The sequence below is a fragment of the Oratosquilla oratoria genome, chromosome 40 (assembly GCF_046742065.1).
Source record: "Oratosquilla oratoria isolate Oo_2021 chromosome 40, ASM4674206v1, whole genome shotgun sequence".
Classification (NCBI taxonomy): Eukaryota; Metazoa; Arthropoda; class Malacostraca; order Stomatopoda; family Squillidae; genus Oratosquilla; species Oratosquilla oratoria.
The window spans coordinates 40,190,648-40,213,945 of record NC_134816.1 but is presented as its reverse complement, the minus strand read 5'-3'; the positions used below and the strand labels follow the sequence as shown (position 1 = coordinate 40,213,945).

The 23,298-nt window shown below is 43.4% G+C and overlaps 1 protein-coding gene across 6 annotated transcripts in view; it reads left to right on the top strand.

Annotated features, from left to right (window-relative positions):
- Positions 1-18,347, top strand: part of LOC143020807 (uncharacterized) — a 52,721-nt gene extending 34,374 nt beyond the window's left edge. For 2 of the 6 annotated variants that reach the window (XR_012965939.1, XR_012965937.1), the window contains exons 4-7: positions 2,830-2,999; positions 3,583-3,742; positions 12,439-12,619; positions 12,782-12,823. Coding sequence is in view for 2 of the 6 variants with exons in the window: in XM_076177584.1 (XP_076033699.1) it covers positions 3,646-3,742; positions 12,093-12,160; positions 12,439-12,619; positions 12,782-12,853; positions 18,220-18,236 (435 nt within the window). In the remaining 4 variants the exon portion in view is untranslated. Of the gene's footprint in view, positions 1-2,829; positions 3,000-3,582; positions 3,743-12,092; positions 12,165-12,438; positions 12,620-12,781; positions 12,854-16,928; positions 17,224-18,219 lie in introns of those variants that run through there. The other 4 variants (XR_012965940.1, XM_076177584.1, XR_012965938.1 and 1 more) reach the window with 4 other exon arrangements.
- The last annotated feature ends 4,951 nt before the right edge of the window (positions 18,348-23,298 follow it).

Here is a 23,298-nt window from a genome sequence, read left to right as displayed (position 1 = left end):
TGTATGGGGCATTAATTAATTGAGTAATTAATTGATGTGTTAGTAATTGATTGATAATGTGTGGTGTCTGCACTCATCACAGGAACAGCTGCGACGCTGATGTCGCAATAAAGATAAATCTTCTTAACCCTCATCCCCTCCCACTCCCTCCCGATTAATTTAATTTGTTTATTCATTTATTTGTTGTATCTATTATATATAGGAAAAGGTAAGGATGTTTTTTGGACTTTTATGGATCTGGAAAAGGCTTACGACAGGGTGGACAGGAAGGCACTGTGGGAAGTACTGCAGATATATGGGATAGGAGGAAAGCTGTTAAGAGCAGTCAAGAGTTTTTACGAGAGTAGTAGAGCTTGTGTTAGGATTAGAAATGGAGAGAGTGAATGGTTTGAGGTAAAGGTGGGACTTCGTCAAGGATGTATTATGTTGCCCTGGCTGTTCAATCTATACATTGATGGGGTGGTGCGAGAGGTGAATGCAAGGGTAGTGGGTCAGGGGTTGGAGATGGTTAAAGAAAATGGAGAAAAGTGGGAGGTGAGCCAGCTGTTGTTTGCTGACGACGCTGCACTTGTAGCAGGATCAGAGGGGGGATTGAGGAAGTTGGTGATAGAGTTTGAGAAGGTGTGTGAAAGAAGGAAGCTGAAGATAAATGTGGGCAAAAGTAAGGTGATGAGATGTACAAGGGGAGAGAGTGACAGCAGGCTGGAAGTGAGTATTAAGGGTGAGAGACTGGAGGAAGTGGAGTTTTATATACTTACAACCCATGACCCCATAGGAGGAGGCAGGTGCCCTCAGGGGCCTCCCAAAAATCTCTAGGAGTCAGTCTATTGCTCCAGTTATCTCCTGCAGGAGATGTGTGGCCCCCAGGTACTGGCCACAGCCACCTATTCAATCTCATTCATTCAATGAAGAATTTTTGTGCTCATTCCAGGAACCAGGTACTGGACCTTTGGGGTCACATCTCCTTATGAAGGTGGAGTTTGTTTGTTATTTTGTGGTGAAGTGGTGTTGAACATAATGAGGTGATGTCTTTGTGCCTACTTTGTTGTTTCTCTGGCAGAGAAGCCACAGGCAGGCTGGATACAACATAGCAACTACAGAATAGGAGATCCAAGTTTTCTAAAAAAAAAAAAAAAAAAGATAAATAAATACAGTGGAATTAAACAGCCAACCCTTTCTATGGGAAAGGAACCGTAAAGTTTTAGATCTCAATTTTGATACTCATATAACCTTCAATCCACAAGGATCTGACAGTAAAAATTAACAACAGACTAAATCTACCTGTATTGATCAATATACTAAAAGGTCTCATCCATCTTAAAAGAGTGGTAGCCAGTCAAGGCAGGCACCTGCACCTCATCTATCCCAGAAGAAATACAAGAGGACACGAGAAGAAACTTAAGAAAGACAGTTACAGAAGAGATCTGAAAAAGAATAGCTTTCCACACAGAGTAACAGATATCTGGAACAAACTGAAAGAGGAAATAGTGAGTGCTAAAAATAAACATGACTTTAAGAAAAAAATGAATGCGGAAAGATAAAACAGTGGGTCACTACGAGCATAGCTCTCCTTCCACAAAATACAACTAGGTAAATACACCCTTTCAGCATCCATTTGTTCCCCCTTCAACCTTAGCTCCTTGTGGATGAAGGTCTATCCCTGCCCAATGCCTGGGTCAGAAGCAATGCAGCAAGACACAGCACCACAGCAGGACCCAACAGCCAAAGCTAGTTTACTGTCACTCTTTTATTACACAGTGGCCCTCCTTTCTCATCCATTCACAAGTAATTAGAGTAGATAAGGAGAAATCCCTTCACAACAACTCTCCGCTCACACCTGTCACTTGCCCTCTCCCATTCCTGCTCAACAGACATTCCCCATTTACTCAAGACCCCCTTCACCACATCCATCCATCTCATCCCCAGTCATCCCCTCACATTCACTCCATCTATCTCTTCCTTCCACACTCATTTTGCTAGTCTCTCCTCACTCATTCTTTCCATATGCCTAAACTACCCAATATTCTTTTATCAACCCTGCCCCTTTTACTCCATCCATCCATCTCATTCTTGGTTGCTCCCTCATGTTCACTCCTTCCACCTCTGCCTTCCACAACTCTTTTACTAATCTTTCTTCACTCATTCTTTCCATGTGTCCAAACCATCTCAATACTCTTTCAACAACCCAATATCCCAACTCCCTTTCCACCTCTGCTCTCCTACTCACCTTCTCATTTCTCACTCTATCCAGCCTAGTAAACCCTACCATACTTCTCAGGCCACTTCCACCCATTTCATCCACATACTCCACTCCCAATCACCACTCTTCCCTCTCTCTTTTCTTGGCATACTACTGAAAGATCTACTACAACCTAGCACCCAAAGCACACAAAACATCCACACAGAAACATATCCATACCCAGATAGTTAAACAAGCCCTACAAGAAAGACAATCAAACTCAATACTTCAACAACAAGCCTCAGAAATAAATGCCACAAAGAAAACCCTTTCACATCAGACAAGAACTACACTAGCATGCATGTGCTCAGGACACCATCCCTCATTAAGACAGTACCAACACAAAATAACTGCTGTCACCTCAGATTCAGATTGCCCAAGATACAGTCACATCACAGAAGACATAGAATACCACATAAAACCGTGCCCCACACTGACTACACCCAGACAACAACACAATATCCCTTCTGTAAGTGATTTATGGTCCCTCCCAGAGGCTAGTGCCAGTTTCCTGGAGGCCATGGGTTTTCTGCAAGAGAGACCAGGGGCAACAGATTGATTGATTTCTATGTGATACTCTTACTTGGCAGATAAATTCATGCGCTTGCTTCAAAGAAGTCCTAATGTAAGAGTGAAAGGATCTTCAGGAACATCTGGAAATGAAGGAACACTGAAAACTGGTTACCTTCCTACTACATCAGTACCAAAAGTCACTTTCAGGGATAATCCAAGTGGGGAAATGCGAACAGTAAAAATTTATGTGAGTAATTTATTTGGTATTTGTATCTGAATTCAATACTGAGAGGAGACTGTTAGAAGGAGTTATTGCAAATATTCAAAAATTGATATTGCCACAGAACAGCATAGTTGATGCTTATTAAATTTTTATATATTCACTGTTTTTTATAAGTGAATAAATTTCTTATAATCACAAAGAACATTTACACATTTTATTTATTTGAACAAGATTGGCATAGTGTTTTGATGTATATGGTCCTTCTTTGCCTCAAGGATTTTTAGTTGGAGTAATATATATTGAAGTCCTTTAACTGTAATTTTGTTATGATGTCAGGTTAGTTACTTAAGATTAAATGAAGAGAATTGTAATTGAAATGAGATTCATACCTTTAGTGGCATAAAATTGTTTAGTGTGAACAAGGAAAAGATATGCAAGATATTTCTGATTGAAACTATGACATCAGCTAGTGCAAATTTGCAAGAATATGTTATTAGGTGAAATGTGCCAGTATCCGAAGTGACTGTATTCTTGAAAAGATTTCTGTCATACCAATTTATCTTACATCGTGATTGAAAGGTTTCACATAACCATGCTTCTTTAACAGGTGACAGAAAATGGAAATAATCTTGGTTGACGTGCGAGTTTATGCGAGATTGTTCTTGGGATAATGCCTGGTAGATTTAATGAGCCTCCTGATTCAAGAGTGATGGTTACAGGACTTGTTCCGGGATCAGAGGCACTCAGAAATGGAGTGATAAAGATTGGTAAAGTATTTTACAAGTATTGTGTGACAATTGGATTTTTAAGTGATGGATGAACTGTAGCTTATATTGTACATCTGTATTGTATATTATACTGGGACTTATGGCATGGTTACTTTTATATGAAATGAATGAATGGATATATCTCTACCATATGCTTCTCCCCCATATAAGCGAGGTAGCCATCCCACTCATTTTTGTTCTCTATATCTTTGTTCACCCACTGCCTGGGTCAGAAGCAATACAGTAAGACACAGCACATCCACAGCAGTGACCCCACTACTTCATTTACAAAGTAACCCTCCCTCTTCATTTCCTCATTCAAAAAATAAAGAAGACAAGGTGAAATCCCTTTGGGCTGTGTCAGTCTACAGTCCACCCACAACCACTCCCCACCCACACCCTCCTGCTGCCCTCTCCCCTCCCTGTTCAGCAGACATTCTCCCCTGTACTTAAGGATGAATGGATAGAAGCTAGAAGAAGAAAAGAAAGAAAAAAAGGAGAGAGAAAAAAAGCATATTACTCAAGCACCTGTACCACACAATACAATCAGTCTGTCCATTGCCCTGGTTTCTCTTGCATAAGACCAGCATCCTTCAGGTAGCTGGCAATAGCCTTTGGGTGAGACCGTAAATCACACAGGGAGGATATATTGTATTATTGTCAAGGGATTGTTAGTATGGGGGCCTTGTAGTATGAAGTGCTCTATGCATGTGGGGGAGTTTGAATCTGTGGCCAGGTAAGTTCTGTGTTGGTACTCTCTTATTGCTGGATGGTGTCCTGAGTACAGGCATGCCAGTGTGATTCTTATCAGGTGTGGGAGGGTTTATTTTTCTGTGGGAATTATGTCTTGGGGTTGTTGTTGGAGTATTGAGTTTAACAGTCGTTCTTGAAGGGCTCGTTTAGTGATCCAAGTGTGAATGTGTTTTTGTGTGGATGTTTTGTGTGGTACAGGTGATAGATTGTTGTAGATGTTTGTGTAGTACACTGCAGGTGTACTTTTTTGTTGCATTCTAGTGGTGGTGCATGTGAAATGTAGTGTGAAGGGTCTGTGGTGTTTAGGGATCTGTGTTAGAATTGTGTTCCTGTCATTTTCATGTGGCATTCTATGTACACAACAGGATATCCTTCTCCAGTAAAACAAGATATACTAGACAACTAATTGCAGACACTGTAACCGAAATAACCATAATACAAACACAAAGAAAACAACCCACACCATCACAAACATATACATCCCACCAAATGCATCAATCCTGTGGGTTTTCATCCCTCAACTCATTATCTATCTATCTATATATCTATGTGCCAGTAAACTTGGTCCTCCTTATAAGGGAGGTAGCCAGGTAAGGCATGCACTCTGCTCCCACCCACCCCCACCCATTACCCATTTTCCTTTTATTGTAGCTTTTTATGGATGAAGGGTCATTTCTGCTCCCTGCCCATTGCCCAGGGTAGTGGGCAAAGGACTAATTAACCCAATTAATTAACAAACCACATACTGGCAGGTGACCTGAACACATCATTCAATCTTCTTCTTCCCCCCCTCCTCTATCCTTCCCCTCTTCCTGTCACATATACTAGCTGGTGGCATAGAAAACATCTGCCACACTGAAAGAATATTGAGTTCTTTCCAGAGAGACATATTGAAAAGTACAAGCTCTTTTGCTGACCATTTTGTTGTTGTGGGTTTCTTGTCATTACAACTGAGGCAGCACTTCATTTAATTGGCAACCTCCCCTCTCCATCTCCTCATGCAGAAAAGGAGAAGACAGGGAGAAATCCCTTTCAGGCTGTGTCAAATTATTTCTCATACATACTCCTGCATCCCCCATCCCCAACCCACTCCCCCACATGCATCACAGCATCATCCATACACAACCATTCTCCATTCACCCCTATCTTATGTCTTCTCCCATCCTTCCTTAACAGACATTCCCCTCTTTTCCAATGCCCCTTTTACCCCATCCATCCATCTCATCCTAGGTTGCCCCCTCATGTTCACTCCTTCCACCTCTGCCTTCCACACCTCTTTTACTAATCTTTCTTCACTCATTCTTTCCATGTGTCCAAACCATCCTAATACTCTTTCATCAACTCTATCTCCCAGCTCCTATTCCACCCCTGTTCTCCTCCTCACCTCCTCATTTCTCACTCTATCTAGCCTAGTAACCCCTATTATACTTCTCAGACATTTCATCTCTAACACATTTAAACTCCTTCTCTCTTCCTCTCTCATGTTCCATGTTTCTGCCCCATACATTGCTGTTGGCACAATCACTCCTTCATATAACCTCCTTTTAGCATCCATTCCCAGATGTCTATTTCTCATTACACTTTAATCCACCAAAGCATTTACTCGCTTCTCTCAATCTACATTCTACCTCCACCCCCACTCCTCCCTTTCCTGTCACATTCGCACCCAAGTATCTGAAACTATCCACTTTCTCCAGTTTCTCACCCTTAATGCTCACTTCCAGCCTACTGTCACTCTTTCCCCTTGTACATCTCATCACCTTACTTTTGCCCACATTTATCTTCAGCTTCCTTCTTTCACACACCTTCTTAAACTCTGTCACTAACTTTCTCAATCCCTATTCTGATCCTGCTACAAGCGCAGTGTCATCGGCAAACTACAGCTTGCTCACCTCCCACTTTTCTCCATAGATGTGCAGAACTAAAAAAAAAAAGTACCACATCATTTACTTGTTTTATCGTATAATGTTGTTGTATGTATCTAATACAATTTTAGGTAAATTTAAAGGAGTGCACATCTAAACAATAAAGCAACAGAAAATTAAACATTAATTTTATAAAATATAATGCATCAAATGTTACTTGGTGGAAATCAATAACAAAAAGCATTGTTAAACGTACAATACCAAATGGAGCCACTATGAGTGCTTCTAGATGCCATGTGTTTGGATAGATATGAAAGTTAAAGTTGTTTTGGGGTATTTTTTTAGAAGTGTGCCTATGCAATATAGCATTAGAAAATTAAATATTTTGTAAATTATGCATCAACGTAAATATTTTGGCAAAATTTTAGAAGTGCACATTACGAAATATAGCAATACAAAATTAAATATCAATATTGTAAATTACATACATACATATACCAAGGCTTTTCCCCCCTTACTAGGGAGGTAGCCAAAAAGGAAAAGGCATAAAATCATTCCCACCCATTCCATCCCTGAAAACACTCCACACCCCTCCACCCTCCCTCCCATCTTAGCACCTCCTAGATGACGGGTCATCCCTGCACCATGTCCACTGCCCTGGATCAGAAGCAGTGTCGCAAGACACAGCACATCCACAGCAAGGCCGCTTCATTAAATCGGCGACCCCCCCTCTCCGTCCCCCCATATAAAGGAGAAGACGGGGAGAAATCCCTTTGGGCTGCGTCAAAATTTTGCTCACACACACTACCTCACCCCCCATTCCACCTCATGCATCACAACATCTTCCATATACAACCATTCTCCATTCACCCCTGTCTTCTGTCCTCTCCCGTCCTTCCTCAACAGACATTCCCCTCTTCCCCAAAGCCCCCTTCACCCCATCCATCCATCTCATCCTAGGACGTCCCCTCATGTTCACTCCCTCCACATCTGCCTTCCATACCTCCTTTACTAGTCTTTCTTCACTCATTCTTTCCATGTGTCCAAACCATCGTAATACTCTTTCATCAACCCTATCTCCCAACTCCCTTTCCACCCCTGTTCTCCTCCTCACCTCCTCATTTCTCACTCTATCTAGCCTAGTAACCCCCATCATACTTCTCAGACACTTTATCTCAAACACATTCAAGCTCCTTCTCTCTTCCTCTCTTATGTTCCATGTTTCTGCTCCATACAGTGCTGTTGGCACAATCACTCCTTCATACAGTCTCCTCTTAGCATCTATTCCCAAATTTCTATTCCTCATTACACTTTTTAATCCACCAAGGCATTTACTCGCTTCTCTCAATCTTCATTCTACCTCCACCTTTACTCCACCTTTTCCTGCCACATTTGCACCCAAGTATCTAAAACTATCCACTTCCTCCAGTTGCTCTCCCTTAATGCTCACTTCCAGATTACTGCCACTTTCACCCCTTGTACATCTCATCACCTTACTTTTACCCACATTTATCTTCAGCTTTCTTCTATCACACACTCTCCCAAACTCTGTCACCAACTTCCTCAATCCCTCCTCCAATCCTGCCACAAGCACAGTGTCGTCTGCAAACAACAGCTGGCTCACCTCCCACTTTTCTCCATTTTCTTTAACCATCTCCAATCCCTGACCCACTACCCTTGCATTTACCTCTCGCACTACCCCATCCATGTATAAGTTGAACTGCCAGGGTGACATAACGCATCCTTGACAAAGTCCCACCTTTGCCTCAAACCACTCACTCTCTCCATTTCTAATCCTAACACAAGCTCTACTACTCTCATAAAAACTCTTGACAGCTCCGAGAAGCTTTCCTCCTATCACGTATATCCGCATAACCTCCCACAGTGCCATTCTGTCTACCCTGTCGTAAGCCTTTTCCAGATCCATAAAGGCCCAAAAAACATCTTTCCCCTTTCCTATAGCTTTCTCACATATCTGTCTTACCACAAAGATCTGATCTACACAACCTCTACCTGTCCTAAATCCACACTGTTCCTCACCAATTACTCCCTCTGTTCCTCTCCTAATCCTCTCAATCAAGATCCTCCCATAAGCCTTCCCAACTACACTTAACAAGCTAATCCCTCTGAAACTACTACATTCACACATGTCCCCCTTTCCCTTGTAAAGTGGAACTATACAAGCACTCCTCCAGTCCTCCGGCACTCTACCCTCTCTCCAGCAAACATTAAATAACCTCACCAACCAGTCCACCATCACTGTACCTCCTTTTTTAAGACATTCTGCATGGCATCCATCCAGACCAGGTGCCTTACCTGCTTTCGTCATCTTAACTGCTGCCTTCACTTCATCCTTCCTTATTTCTCCTCCATTTTCCTCACTCATCACGGTCATTTTCTTAGCATTTCCCACTGCAGCTATCTTTCCCTCCCTATCCTCCTTCACATTTAGCAACTCCCTAAAATATTCTGCCCATCTTCCCCTTACTGCCTTCTCCTCCATTATCATCTCTCCATCTGCACCTTTTACCTTTTCTTCTCTACTTGATACGCCTCCTCTTCCTCTCTTAATTTCTTTCCAAAACATCTTTTTATTACTTTCAAAATTTTCTGTCATACTCTTAACCCATTTTACATCTGCTCTCCTCTTTGCCTCCTTTACCTTTTTCTTTACTTCTCTTTTCTTTTCTTTGTACGTCTATGACTTCCTCATCCTACTTTGTAACCAATCTGTGTAAGCTCGCTTGTTCTCTTCTACAACCTTCTTCATTTCCTCATCCCACCATTCACTACCCTTCCTTCTATTTCCTTCTGTCCTTCTTGTTCCACACACCATCTTTGCACACTTTGTGACTCCCTCCTTGAACCATTCCCATTCCTCCTCCACACCTACCTCTACTCTACCCTTCACTCCCTCCCACTCCTCCTTCAGCTTCTTCTTGTACTCCTTCTCCTTTTCCTCTTCATTTAAAGAGTTCACTCGAAGCACCTCCCTACCTACCTTTTGTCCCTTTCCTCTTTCTCCATCTGTCCTCCACTCTCAACTTACCTTCCACCAGAAAATGATCTGATATTCCCCCACCCTCTCCCCTTAGCACATGTACATCCTTAACTCTTCCTATCATAATCCTATTTACCACTACATAGTCCATTAAAGCACTATCTACCACCCTTCCCTCCACCACCCTCTCCCATGTGTACTTATGCTTGACTTTCTTCCGAAACACTATATTTGCTATCATCAACTCTCTAGACACATTTCCACCATCAACTCTCCACTACGATTCTTTCCTGGAACTCCACATTTCCCAACCACTCCATCAATTGGATCCTTTCCTACCCTAGCATTAAGGTCTCCCAGTATTATTACATTTACACTTCTCCCTAAACCCTCTATGCACTCATTTAAATCTATCCAAAATGCCTCCCTTTCTTCTACACTCTTCTCACTGCCAGGCCCATATGCACTTACAAAGACCCACATCTCCTTTCCCAGTTTCACCTTCATCCACATTATCCTAGAGGAAACCTCCTTCCACTCCACTACACGTTTACCTATCTCTTCACTTACTAATATAGCCACCCCTACCCTCCCTCGCCCTCTTCACTCTTGATAACCTCCCGCTTACATTCCCAAACTTACAATCGCCCTTCCCTTTCAGCTTAGTTTCACTCAAAGCCAACACATCCATCTTTCTTCTCACAAACATACTACAGGTACTCCTCGTTTAACGACCTACTCGGTTAACGACAACTCGGAGTAACGACGGGCTTTATGATGTCGTTTAACGTAAATCTTCCGAAGTTACGACGACGTGTACGATAATTAAGTTGGCTGAGGCAAATTTGTATGATGTTATAAATGAACTTGTACAGTGGATATTACCTGTGAGGTAAAGTGTTCTGAAGCTTAGGTCTACATTACCATCCTGCAAGCTGCAAAAACTACCTGGGGTACAGTGTATACCGGTAGTGGTAAATTTTTAGTTTCGACCATGGGCGCAATATAACAATAGAAAATTAATTATTAGTTTTGTAAATTATAATGTATCAACGTAATATGCAATTTTGTGAGCGGAAATGAAAAAAAAATGCTAAAACAGATTTCGTAAGTAATGAAATCATGTTGGACGAATGGTATACCATGTTTGTTATGATAGATGCCGATGTCGAAGAAATGAAAGGATGATAAATTAATTCGTCTAACCTAAACTGAAATAACCTAACCTGTGTTTAATAAATCATTACCTGCAAATTAAATGTCATCCGGCTTGTCCTCGTCGTCGTCATGAGAGACGTTGGCAGACGACAAGATGGCGTCCCGAGCCTATGCTACCAACTTCGTTCATTAGCATATTTTCTTGTAGCAAGGTATTTTTTACTTTCATTTCCGCCCACAAAATTGCATATTACGTTGATACATTTTAATTTACAAAATTAATAATTAATTTTCTATTGCTATATTGCGCCCATGGTCGAAACTAAAAAAATACCCCGGTTTTCAATATGAAATGTCAGCATACGCGGATTTGGTCATATACGGTAATTTTAGGAACCTAACCACCATAAATAAACAGTAAATAAAGCTTTAATGTACTGTATAAAAGAGGGAAAATACATGAAAATAAAGATACATGTATTGCTGGACATTGTACATACAGTACATGTACGTATATGTATACACTTTCGCTTAACGACCAATTCGGTTAACGACGGCGCACTGGTCCCAATTGTTGTCGTTAAACGAGGAGTACCTGTACCTATCTCTTCCCTTTTACTCTCATCTGTACCGCATCCACGCACATTTAAAGACCCAAACCTTAGGGTGCTGGTCGGAGAACTTCCAGACCCTCTTATGCCTTTGCTTTTACTTTTAGGAATGTGCCCAGAGGGGCTACAAGGAGAAGGATGCCTAGTCCCAATCCCCGTCCCTTTCTTTTCACCACTTACGATACTCTAATGTAATACAAGTTTTCCTAGTGGAAATGGTAGCAGAAAAAATTGCTAAAAGTGATACAGAAACAAGAGTAGCTGCCTCGGCTGCTTGAGACTCCATCTTTGTTTTGGTAAATGTGGAGGTCGGAGAAATTAAAGTACAATAAATTTGTCTGTTCTAATCTAACCTAACCTGCTCTTGAGTAATGTGGTACCTGTAATTCTAGAGGTCATCAGGGTAGTCTTCAACCTTTGAATCTATCAAAAGAAAGATGGCGTCTAAAGGAGTTGACGCAACTTCATTTGTTTGTGTATAGCTTTTAGCTGAGTTTTGTTACTGATTTCAGCCAAGAAAAAAGTATATTGTGTTGATATATTAGAAAATCAATATCCAATTTGAGGTCCTGTCCCCTGTGGTTTTACTTGCATTAGTACTTCCATTAGTTTTTGCTCATGTTATACCCCCAATTTGTCATAACACAATTCCTAGCATTGACTTGCCTGTCCCAACATTTGAAGCGCATGGCACCTTGGTGGAAGATGTGTGCCTCCTAACATAGACTCTTTTCTATTCTCACTCCGTCATCCTTGCTGGTTCCTTAAAGGTCATTCCATGACTGTTGCCATATTTACAGAGTTTAACCCTCATGACTCTCCATCCTTTTCAGTCTAGCTGGTTTTGCCATCTGTAGGTGGTTACTCAATAGGACATAGTTTCAATTTTTATCACTGGTATAGGACATTTTCAATTTTTATCACTGGTAGTCCTTTGTCTAAAATCTCTTGAACAATAACAGGGTACATCAAAATCACCTCAAGAGAACAGGCTGGAATGAGAATTCTCCACATAAATAACATGGAAGGGGTGGGTATGTACCAGCAGCATATTCCTCAACAACTTAACACCAACAAATCCATACAACACCTAGAGCTTATTCTTTTTCCCCTTTCTTTCCCATCTCTGGTATTGAACTAGAATTATTTAGGGCTTTTATTCAGTCCTCTAAGATTACTTTCTGATGACCCATTGTTTTCATGGTTATGATTATAATGTACACGTGTATGCATGCACACAAAATTATGTACTTGATTGGGTTGTGTAATTTATGGGTTTTGTGCATCTAATTTTGGGTGTCTTTTCAGGCAGATAAGCTGACCACACTTCTTAAGGCTGGAAATGTTGACATCGAACCTTACTGGCCTGGCCTCTTCGCGAAGGCTGCTGGTGGCCTTGACCTTAAAGCCCTGGTCTCCAATGTTGGGTCTGGTGTAGGCATAGGCGGTGGTGGTGGAGCTGCACCAGCTGCGGCTGGTGGTGCTGCTGGTATGTGCTATAGTGAAGACTGAAATAACTTGAAGTCATGATGAGATTAGTCCGTGTTTCACCTGAAACTCGTTGATTAAATTGTAAGACGCTGAATATAAGTGGTGTTTAATGATTTTAATGTTTTTAAGCTTGAAACTAATGTTGATACTTTTTGTTTAGATGCCCCAGTTGAAGAAAAGAAGGAAGAGAAGGAAGAAGAACCTGAGGAATCTGATGATGACATGGGTTTCAGTAAGTGTACCACAACTTTGTCAACAAATATGTTCAGCAGGAAATCTGAACTGAAAGTTTAGCCCAGCAGTTGCTTGCTAAAGAGTTTAGGTAGCTAGTTGGAAAGGGGTGGTACAATCTTGTCTACAAATATCTTCAACAGAAATCTGAGCTAAAGGTTCAGCTAGTGTCATTTGCTAAAGAGTTTGGGTAGCTATTTGGAAAGGAGGAAGGGATGATTAGTATAATACTTTCATCTGGTTGGGAGTTGCAGCTAGGGTAGATGGTGTCTTACTATACTTCCATTATCTGGTGACCCATAGGATGTGGCTGGCAAAACCAGCAGAATTGCTATTAAACCATCTCCAAAGAAAATGGGGGAGACACTGTGTTCTTTATATTTGCATGTATGACCAGTATAATTAAAGTCCACGGCAGCCCTAGCCGCCCTCGACCTGTGGGTGAGATGGCGGGTAAATCGGAGCAACTGACCAAAATGACCCAAAATCCAAAAAAATCTCGAAGGTGACCGATTTGGTCCAAACTTGCCCCACAGGGAGAGAGTCAGTCAAAGTGCACAGCAAGGTAAGCATGAGCAGCCTGAGTCCAAGGGCGGGGCAGTGGCACCCCTCCAAATTTGGGCCTTTTCACCCAGTAATCACCTTTGGGCCTCTCCCACCCATACCGTTGGCCTGAGTGGTGTCAAATTGGACTCCACGGCAGCCCTAGCTGCCCTCCACCTGTGGGTGAGATGGCGGGTAAATCGGAGCAGGTGACCAAAATGACCCAAAATCCAAAAAATTAGGCCGAAAATCTGTAGGTGACCGATTTGGTCCAAGTTTGCCCCGCAGAGAGAGAGTCGCACACAGTGCTCAGCAAGGTAGACATGAGCAGCCTTAGTCAAAGAGTGTGGCGGTTGCACCCCTCCAAATTTAGGCCTTTTCATTCAATAATCATGTTTGGGCCTCTGGAACCCATACCGTGTGCCTGAGTGGTGTCAAATTGGACTCCACAGCAGCCCTGGCCGCCATCGACCTGTGGGAGAGATGGCGGGTAAATTGGAGTAGGTGATCAAAATGATCCCAAAATCCAAAAAAATCTCAAAGGATTTTAACCTCATGAATTTAGCCGCAAATCCGAAGGTGACTGATTTGATCCAAACGTGCCCCACAGGGAGAGAGTCGGACACAGTGCACGGAAAGGTAGACATGAGCAGCCTGAGCCCAAGGGTGTGACAGTGGGACCCCTCCAAATTTGGGACCTTTCTCCCAGTATTCACTTATGGGCCTCTGGCACCCATACAGTTAGCCTGAGTGGTGTCAAATTAGACTCCGCAGCAGCCCTGGCAGCCCTCAGTAATTAACTCAGTATGTCTTTATCTATATACCAAGTGGCTTCTTCCTCTTTGTAAGAGGGATAGCCATACAAGGCATGTACCCACATTCATCCATCCCATGTGCCCAAACCATCACAGTATTCTTTTATCAGCACTATCTGCCAGCTCCCTTTCCACCCCAGCTATCCTCTTCACCTCCTCATTTCTCACTCTATCCATCTTGTATCACCTATCATACTTTGAAAATGCTTCATCTCACATTTCTTTTTGTTTCCTTTAAATTCCAAGTAGCCCCCATAGAGTGTCATACGTACAAGCTCCTCATTTATACAGTTCTGTCTTTGCATCCCCAGGTACCCATTTTTTATGACACTTTTCATCCTTCACTATACAGTTTACCTCCACCTCCTTCCTCCATTCCCTGCCACAAGTGACACAAAATATTTAAAACTATCCACCTCCTCTAACCTCTCTTCTTTAAGAGAGCTTACTGCCATCCTCACCCCTTTGTGGAGAAGCTGCAACTGAAACAGAGTGTGGATTTTGTATATGTATCTACATGTCTGGGTTTGTGTGTTTGTCTGGGTTCAATCCCCCTCAAAGCTCCTGAATATGGCGATGGTAGATATGACTCGCTCTCTGGATTTATTTACACAGTTTTGATTTCTCAAAGGAAAATGAAAAGGGGGTAGATGTGAATGTAGTAGTTTTAAAGGGATCATTTTGTTGAGTGTAGTTGGAAAGGCACAGGGAGAGTAATTCGTGAGGAACAGAGTGGATTTAGGAAAGGTAGAGCATGTATGGGTAATTTTTTTGTGGTAGGACAGATTTGAGAGAAGTTTTTGGCTTAAGGTAAGGATTTTTTTAGCCTTTATGAATTTAGAGAAGGCATATGACGGGTTACAGGAAAGCACTGTGGGAAGTTTTGCACACATATATGCTAAGGGGAAAGATGTTAGGGACAGTCAAAAGCTTTTATGTGAGTAGTAGAACTTGTGTTAGGGTTGGATGTGGTGAGAGTGGGTGCTGTGAGGTGAAGGTGGGATTGCAACCGAGTTGTTTCATGTTGCCATGACTGTTTAATGTGTACCTGGATGGTGTGGTATGGGAAGTAGATGGTTAAGGAGAACAGATGTGGGAGGTAAGCCAGTTGTTTGCTGATATATGATACGAGAGACTTGAAAGTAAATGTAGGTAAGAGCAAGGAGATGAGATATACAAAGGGATGAGGATGGCAGTAAGCTGTCTTAAAGAAGAGAGGTTAGAGGAGGTGGATAGTTTTAAATATCTTGTGTCACTTGTGGCAGGGAATGGAGGAAGGAGGTGGAGGTAAACTGTATAGTGAAGGATGAAAAGTGTCATAAAAAATGGGTACCTGGGGATGGATGCAAAGACAGAACTGTATAAATGAGGAGCTTGTACGTATGACACTCTATGGGGGCTACTTGGAATTTAAAGGAAACAAAAAGAAATGTGAGATGAAGCATTTTCGAAGTATGATAGGTAATACAAGATGGATAGAGTGAGAAATGAGGACGTGAGGAGGATAGCTGGGGTGGAAAGGGAGCTGGCAGATAGTGCTGATAAAAGAATACTGAGTTAATTACTGAGGGCTGCCAGGGCTGCTGCGGAGTCCAATTTGACACCACTCAGGCACACGGTATGGGTTCCAGAGGCCCAAACGTGATTACTGGGTGAAAAGGCCCAAATTTGGAGGGGTCCCACTGGCACGCCCTTGGACTCAGGCTGCTCATGCTTACCTTACTGTGCATTTTGACCGACTCTCTCCCTGTGGGGCAAGTTTGGACCAAATCGGTCACCTTCGAATTTTGAGATTTTTTTTTGGATTTTGGGTCATTTTGGTCAGTTGCTCCGATTTACCCGCCATCTCACCCACAGGTCGAGGGCGGCTAGGGCTGCCGTGGAGTCCAGTTTAACACCACTCAGGCCAACGGTATGGGTGGGAGAGGCCCAAAGGTGATTACTGGGTGAAAAGGCCCAACTTTGGAGGGGTGCCACCGCCACGCCCTCGGGCTCAGGCTGCTCATGTCTACCTTGGTGTGCGCCGTGTCTGACTCTCTCCCTGTAGGGCAAGTCTGGACCAGATTTTGGGTCATTTTTGCCATCTGCACCGATTTACCCGCTATCTCACCAACAGGTTGAGGGCGGCCAGGGCTCCTGTAGAGTACAATTTGACACCACTCAGGCCAACAGTATGGGTGCTAGAGGCCCAAACGTGATTACTGGGTGAAAAGGCCCAACTTTTGAGGGGTGTCACCGCCACGCCCTCGGGCTCAGGCTGCTCATGTCTACCTTGCTGTGCACTGTGTCCGACTCTCTCCCTGTGGGCCTTGTTTGGATCAAATTGGTGATCTTTGGATTTTTGGACAAATTCATGGGGTTAATCCTTTGAGATTTTTTGGATTTTGGGTCATTTTGGACACCTGCTCCGATTTACCCGCCATCTCATCCACAGGTTGAGGTCGGCCAATTTGACACCACTCAGGCGAACAGTATGGGTTCCAGAGGCCGAAAAGTGAATACTGGGTGAAAAGGTTGAATTGGGGGGGGGGGTGCCACCGCCACCCCATTGGGCTCAGGCTGCTCATGTCTACCTTGCTGTGCACTGTGTCCGACTCTCTCTCTTTGGCGCAAGTTCGGTCACCTTCGGATGGATTTTCAGACAAATTCATTTGAGATTTTTTGGATATTGGGTCATTATGGTCAACTGCTCCGATTTACCCACCGTCTCACCCACAGGTCGGGCGCGGCCAGGACTGTCATGGAGTCTAATTTGACACCACTCAGGCCAACGGTATGGGTGCCAGAGGCCCGAAAGTGATTACTTGGTGAAGAGGCCCAAGTTTGGAGGGGTGCCATCGCCATTCTCTTGGGCTCAGGCTGCTCATATCTACCTTGCTGTGCATTGTGTCTGACTCTCTCCCTGTAGGGGAAGTTTGGACCAAATCGGTCATCTTCGGGGTTTTGGCACATCGGCCGGAAGGTGCGGGCTAACCCCGCCCACCATGGACCAGCAGTCGGCCGACATCACTTAGTACGTCCGTGGTGTCTTTTGCCGGGTTGGGCAGGGGTGGGGGGCACCCGGCCTCCCGGCCGGGGATACCCACCCCCTATACTATATACACGAGATGGAAACATAAGAGAGGAAGAGCAGAGGAGTTTGAATGTGTTTGAGATGAGGTGCATGAGAAGTATGATGGGGGTTACTAGGCTAGATAGAGTGAGAAATGTGGAGGTGAGGAGGAGAACGGGGGGGGGGGGAAGGGAATTGGGGATAGGGTTGATGAAAGAGTTTTGGGATGGTTTGAATACATGGAAAGAATGAGTGAAGAAAGATTTGTAAAAGAGGTGTGGAAGGCAGAGGTGGAAGGACTGAACATGAGGGGGCGACCAAGGATATGATGGATGGATGGTGTAAAGGAGGTATTGGGAAAGAGGGGAATGTCTGTTGAGGAAGGACGGGAGAAGACAGAATATAGGTGTGAATGGAGAATGGTTGTGTATGGATGATGCTGTGATGCATGAGGGGGAGTGGGTGGGGGATGGGGGTTGAGGAAGTATGTGTGAAAAATAATTTGACGCAGCCCGAAGGGATTTCTCCCTGTCTTCTCCATTTCTGTACGAGGGGACGGAGAGGGGGCGTGCTATGTCTTGCAACACTGCTGACTCAGGACAGTGGGCAAGATGCAGAGATAACCCGTCATCCATGAGGAGTCAAGATAAGAGAGAGGGAGTGAGGGAGTGGTGTATGTGGGGATGGAATGGGTGGGAGTGGATGTTATGCCTTTGTTTTTTTGCTACCTCCCTTGTAAGGAGGAAATACCCTTTGGTATATGTATGTATGTACATGTTTTATCTGGAATTGGCCTAAATGTATCTTGGGAACTGTGCAAACTTGACCTTAGACATGCCTTCTGATCAGGTCACAGGTGATGCTTTCCCGTGATCTGAGATTGATCTCGAGGGTCTTTGTGAAAATCCTCCAGGAACCTCGCGAAGAGTGTGACACTCGTCGTTCTTCCCTCAACAGGTTGCGGTGGAGTCTGACAAAAGACGCGTCCGGTGACCAAGTGACCTCGAGACCCATGAAGGAGGAAGAGAACTCTATGGACAACGAAGCCAGGACTCGCCCTTGCCCGATTACATCATTTTCTTTGATTTTTGGAACGGCTCTCTGAATAAAATGGATTCTGTATAAAGTTGTGTTTTTCTTATTTTTATCATCCTCAATTCTCAAACCCCTTCCACTTCATCCTTCCCTCCCTCCCTCCTCCCCTTCCTTCTTTTCCTCCTTAGATGCAGAAAAGGCAAAATCCACTCAGAGCCTCAACTTTGGCTGGGCCTCAAGACCGCGCCCTTGGGTCCAGGCTCCTCTCATGTACCTCGCAGTGCCCAGGGCACAACTCTCTCCCTCTGGGACAGGTTTCAGCTCCCATTGGGTCACCATCTTACCCATAGGTCGAGGGTCACAAGGCCTCCTACGGATATCACTAGTAGACCACCCAGGCCAAAGGTAAGGGCTCCTTAGACAGGAAGGGTAAAATCCACAAAGACCCTCAACTTTGGCTGGGCCCCATGACAGCGCCCTTAGATCCAGGCTCTTCTCATGTACCCCACAGTCCCCAGGGCACAACTCTCTCCCTCTGGGACAAGTTTGGGCCAAATCGGCAAACCTGACGATTTTCCTCAAAATCCTTTATTTTTATTTATTTTTATTTTTATTTATTTTTTTGTCATTTTGGTCACGTGCTCTGATTTACCCACCATCTCACCCACAGGTTGAAGGCGACCAGGGCTGCTATGGAGTCCACTTGGACGCCACTCAGGCCAACACTACGGGCGCCAGAGGCCCACAAGTGAAAAGTGGCTAAAAAGGCCAAAATTTAGAGGGGCGCCACAGCCACGCCCTCTAGCCCAGGTAGCTTGCGTCTACCTCACCATGCACCGTACCCAACTCCCAAATCGGCAACCTTTGGGTCATTTTGGTCAACTACTCCAATTTACCCATCATCTCCCCCACAGGTCAGGGGTGGCCAAGGCTGCTGTGGAGTCCACTTGGACATCACCCAGACCAACAGTACGGGCGCCAGAGCCTCAAAAGTGAATGGTGAGTAAAAAGGCATAAATTTGGAGGGGCACCACCGCCACACCCTTGGGTTCGGGGTCTTCGCGTCTACCTCGCCGTCCACTGAGTCCGACTCTCTCCCTGTGGAGTAAGTTTGGACCAAATGAGGGAAAATCCATGGAGGATTTTTTCGATTTCGGTTCATTGTGGCCACATGCTCAGATTTATAACCACACCTTGCGAGATTTTGGGGTCATTTTGTCCACTGACTGATTGGGCCACTATCTCATATACAAGTCGAGGGCCACAAGGCCACCTGTGGATATCACTTGAGACCACCCAGGCCAAAGAGACGGAGAGGCGAAAATCTAGCTTGAGGCTCAAATTTGTCTGGGCCCCGCCCACATGCCCTGTGGCTTCAGGTTCCTCAAATGTACCTGACAGTGCTTTGTGTGGGGAAAGTGTCCAAATGGGGCCATAAGTCACTTAGTTTCTTGCAGGCCAGACACACTAGCACCTCCTGGAGCAACAGATTCATTGAATATGGGCTCTTTTCCAGATAGCTGAAATGTTATGTTGTAACCGGGAGAGGTTGAAGATATCGGTAAAGGCATTCATTGTATTCAGCAAGCAGAGCCTTTATATACCTAAGTGTTGCCCCCAGGGCATATAACCCCCCACCTTTTCCATGGAAGTGATGAGTAAAGATTCTCCGTGACAGACTATGACAGGCTGAAGAAACGGGTTTCCCTTTTTGTGTCATTTTGCGAGAAGAAAACGGGTGAAGGGGAACTGCTCAAGGTAGTCAGTGACCTCGAGAACGGAAAGGCCAACTACAGGGTTAACTCTCACCTGGTTGGCCACCCTGTTCTAGACCAGCATACTACTCGAAGGAGATAAGCTTTGGGTACACAGGGATAGCCCACATCTTGCTGGCACGCCAGCCCTTGCTCAATATACATCAGAATAGAAAAGTACAGGGTAAAGGGCTGAGTTGTGTGACATGTGCACAGAAAGTAGACAGCTAGGAAGGAATATCTGAATAATGATTAATCAACATATTCAAAGAGTGTTTGGCCCAACTGTGTGTGAAGGTGTTTTTTGAAAGGTGTAATTGAGTCACAGCTAACAGCATCATCAGACAGGGAGTTCCAGAGGTCAATACATCTGACACTAAAAAATCTGCGTCTGCACTCTAGAGATGTATAGGGTTTGGCTAGCTTAAATCTGTGAACCCTGGTGTGTGTTGTTGGAAATAAGGAAAAAAGATCTTGGGGTGAAATAGAAGACTGCTCGTGGAAAATTTTCCAACATTTTATGAGATCTGCCCTGATTAATCTGCCACGGACTGAATAAAGATCTAAAGTTAGCAGACGGTCTGCATAGCTAAGCTCTGCCATTCCAATTATTTGTTTAGTCCACCTGCGTTGCGTAGATTCCAGGAGCGTAAGGTCACCTAGGTATCCAGTGTTCCATACAGTGGATCCAAACTCCAACAGTGGTCTGATGTGGGATTTAAACAGGGTGATCATGAAGTCCTTGTCACGACAGAGTGTTGATCTTAGTAAATTATTTGCTAGACCTGCTGCCTTCTTTACAGTTTTTGAAATATGAGTATGAAATTTCAAGTTACAATCAACTGTGATACCCAAGTCTTTATGTGCAGTCTCAATAGAGAGAGCGGTGGTGTCCATTATATAATGATGCTGGGGACCTAGGTTGATGTCTGTTGAGCCTCTTTGGCAACGTAGTACAGCACACTTGTCCAGGTTGAAGCGCAGGCACCAGGAGTCAGCAACTCTGTATACTGTATCTATGTTCCTCTGGCAGATTCCTATGTCTTCGGCTGAAGGGGAACTGAAGTCTCTTTGTAGCATTTTGAGTGGATATATGTTGCATTTTGAGTGGATATATGTTGGCAGGGAGTTAATGTACACTAAGAATAAGAGGGGGCCCAAGACTGATCCCTGGGGGACCCCACTGAGGACATTTCTGGAGGAGCTGGTAAACCCTGAAACTGAGACTTGCATTGTGCGACCAAATAAAAAATCTATGATCCATGACAGCAATGGGCCGTGTACGCCCAATAGTCTCAGTTTGTCTATGACTATAGAGTGGTTGACTACGTCGAAGGGAGTTTTGCCATTGTATGTTGTAGTCCAGAGAGGGTGCCAGTGATTTGGCACTATTCCGGCACAGTAGCTTACGTGAGGGCCTTGTCAGCGAGATATCATTACACAAAACCCTGGAATACCAGGAGTTCATTTTGAACTCTCATAACTCCTTTTCTGTGAACTTTCTTAAACTATGGGACTTTCATCATTGCAAAATCCTTTTCTGGGTGGAACAAGGAAATTATGTGCATGGATAAAAAATCTACAACAGAATTTTCCATAGCGAGACAAAAGGTTATATAGAAATCACATTTTGGATGTAAAATATATATTTGATATACAAAATTGAATAGTAGAAAATGTAAATCATGACAGTATTTATAAAAATACATTTGTGTTACCTCTTTTGAAAGCTTTTGTTATACTAAATATTTGAATCCCTAAGGTTATAACAGAACTGCTTAGTTTGAATATAAAGACTAATTGATATTTTGAGATAAAAGAATTAACAGTTTAGTGCTTAATAATCTCGTCTATCTATATACCAAGGGCTTTCCCCCTATCAAGAGAGGTAGCCAAGCCAAAGGCAAATTAAAATGACTGAACGAGTGGTATTGTTTATAAGCAAATACTGAAAATGAATTGTTATTAAGTATTTAGATACTTAATAGTGATTCATATTTTCAGTATTTACTTACAAACAATACCAGTCATTTGCTCATTTTAATTTTGGTATAACAGTTACATCTGAGTGGAGTCGAAGGTACATCAGTATAATAAATTATTGGCATTATTCGAAAGTTTCCTAAGCTTCCGGTTTGTAACTGCAGTTGTTACACTTGCAATGATGCCCGGCAAAATACCAAACGGAATCAGGAGGATACACGTGATAAAGGAGCACTTTGTGGGAGAGTTCTTGATCTTCCCTTTCTGAAAAGTTGCAGAAGTACGTTAGTATTTCGTCATGTAAAAACCAGTTTGTTACTCTTTAAATCCATACATATGGACAGTTGCCATCTTACGTAAGATAGCAATTGTCCAGATGTATGAAGTACATTAGTATTTCATGTAAAAACCAGTTTGTCACTCTTTAAATCCATACATATGGACAGTTGCCATCTTACATACATATGTAAGATGGCAACTGTCCAGATGTATGAAGTACATTAGTATTTCATCATGTAAAACCAGTTTGTTACTCTTTAAATCCATACATATGGACAGTTGCCATCTTACATACATATGTAAGATGGCAACTGTCCAGATGTATGAAGTACATTAGTATTTCATCATGTAAAACCAGTTTGTTACTCTTTAAATCCATACATATGGACAGTTGCCATCTTACATACATATGTAAGATGGCAACTGTCCATTAGTATTTCATCATGTAAAATCAGTTTGTTGTTCTTTAAACCCATACATATGGACAGTTGCCATCTTAACTTTGAAAATTATATTCGACATTCACATGCAAAGAGTTGAACCATGATGGAACCAACTGATCAGTCCATTCTCCCTAATCTCTCTTGCAGAAAGCCTATCTTCATGTAACCAGTAACAAACAGGTCCACAAGTCACTCAAGGTAGATATATCGTGTCTACGGACTGTTAGTGTGGGGTATTGTAATTTAAGATGCTCTGTGCATCTTTGTGGCGATTGCATCTGGGGTAGTTTGAATCTGTGGCCAAGCCTATTTTGTGTCGGATTAACTAGCTCCGCCCTGCATCCTTTGCCCTAGCACTCTGAATGAGACAGTTCATAATGTTAAACACATGCACACACTGCAAGCCGGCACTCCAACTCTGGTGGGCAAGGAGTTGCGCGTGTGTGTGTGGGGGGGGGGGTGTGGGGGGTGTGTGTGTGAGAGGTCATAATATTACCCATAGATCAAACCATGAGCTGTAGGTTCTCATCCAGGAGGGTAAC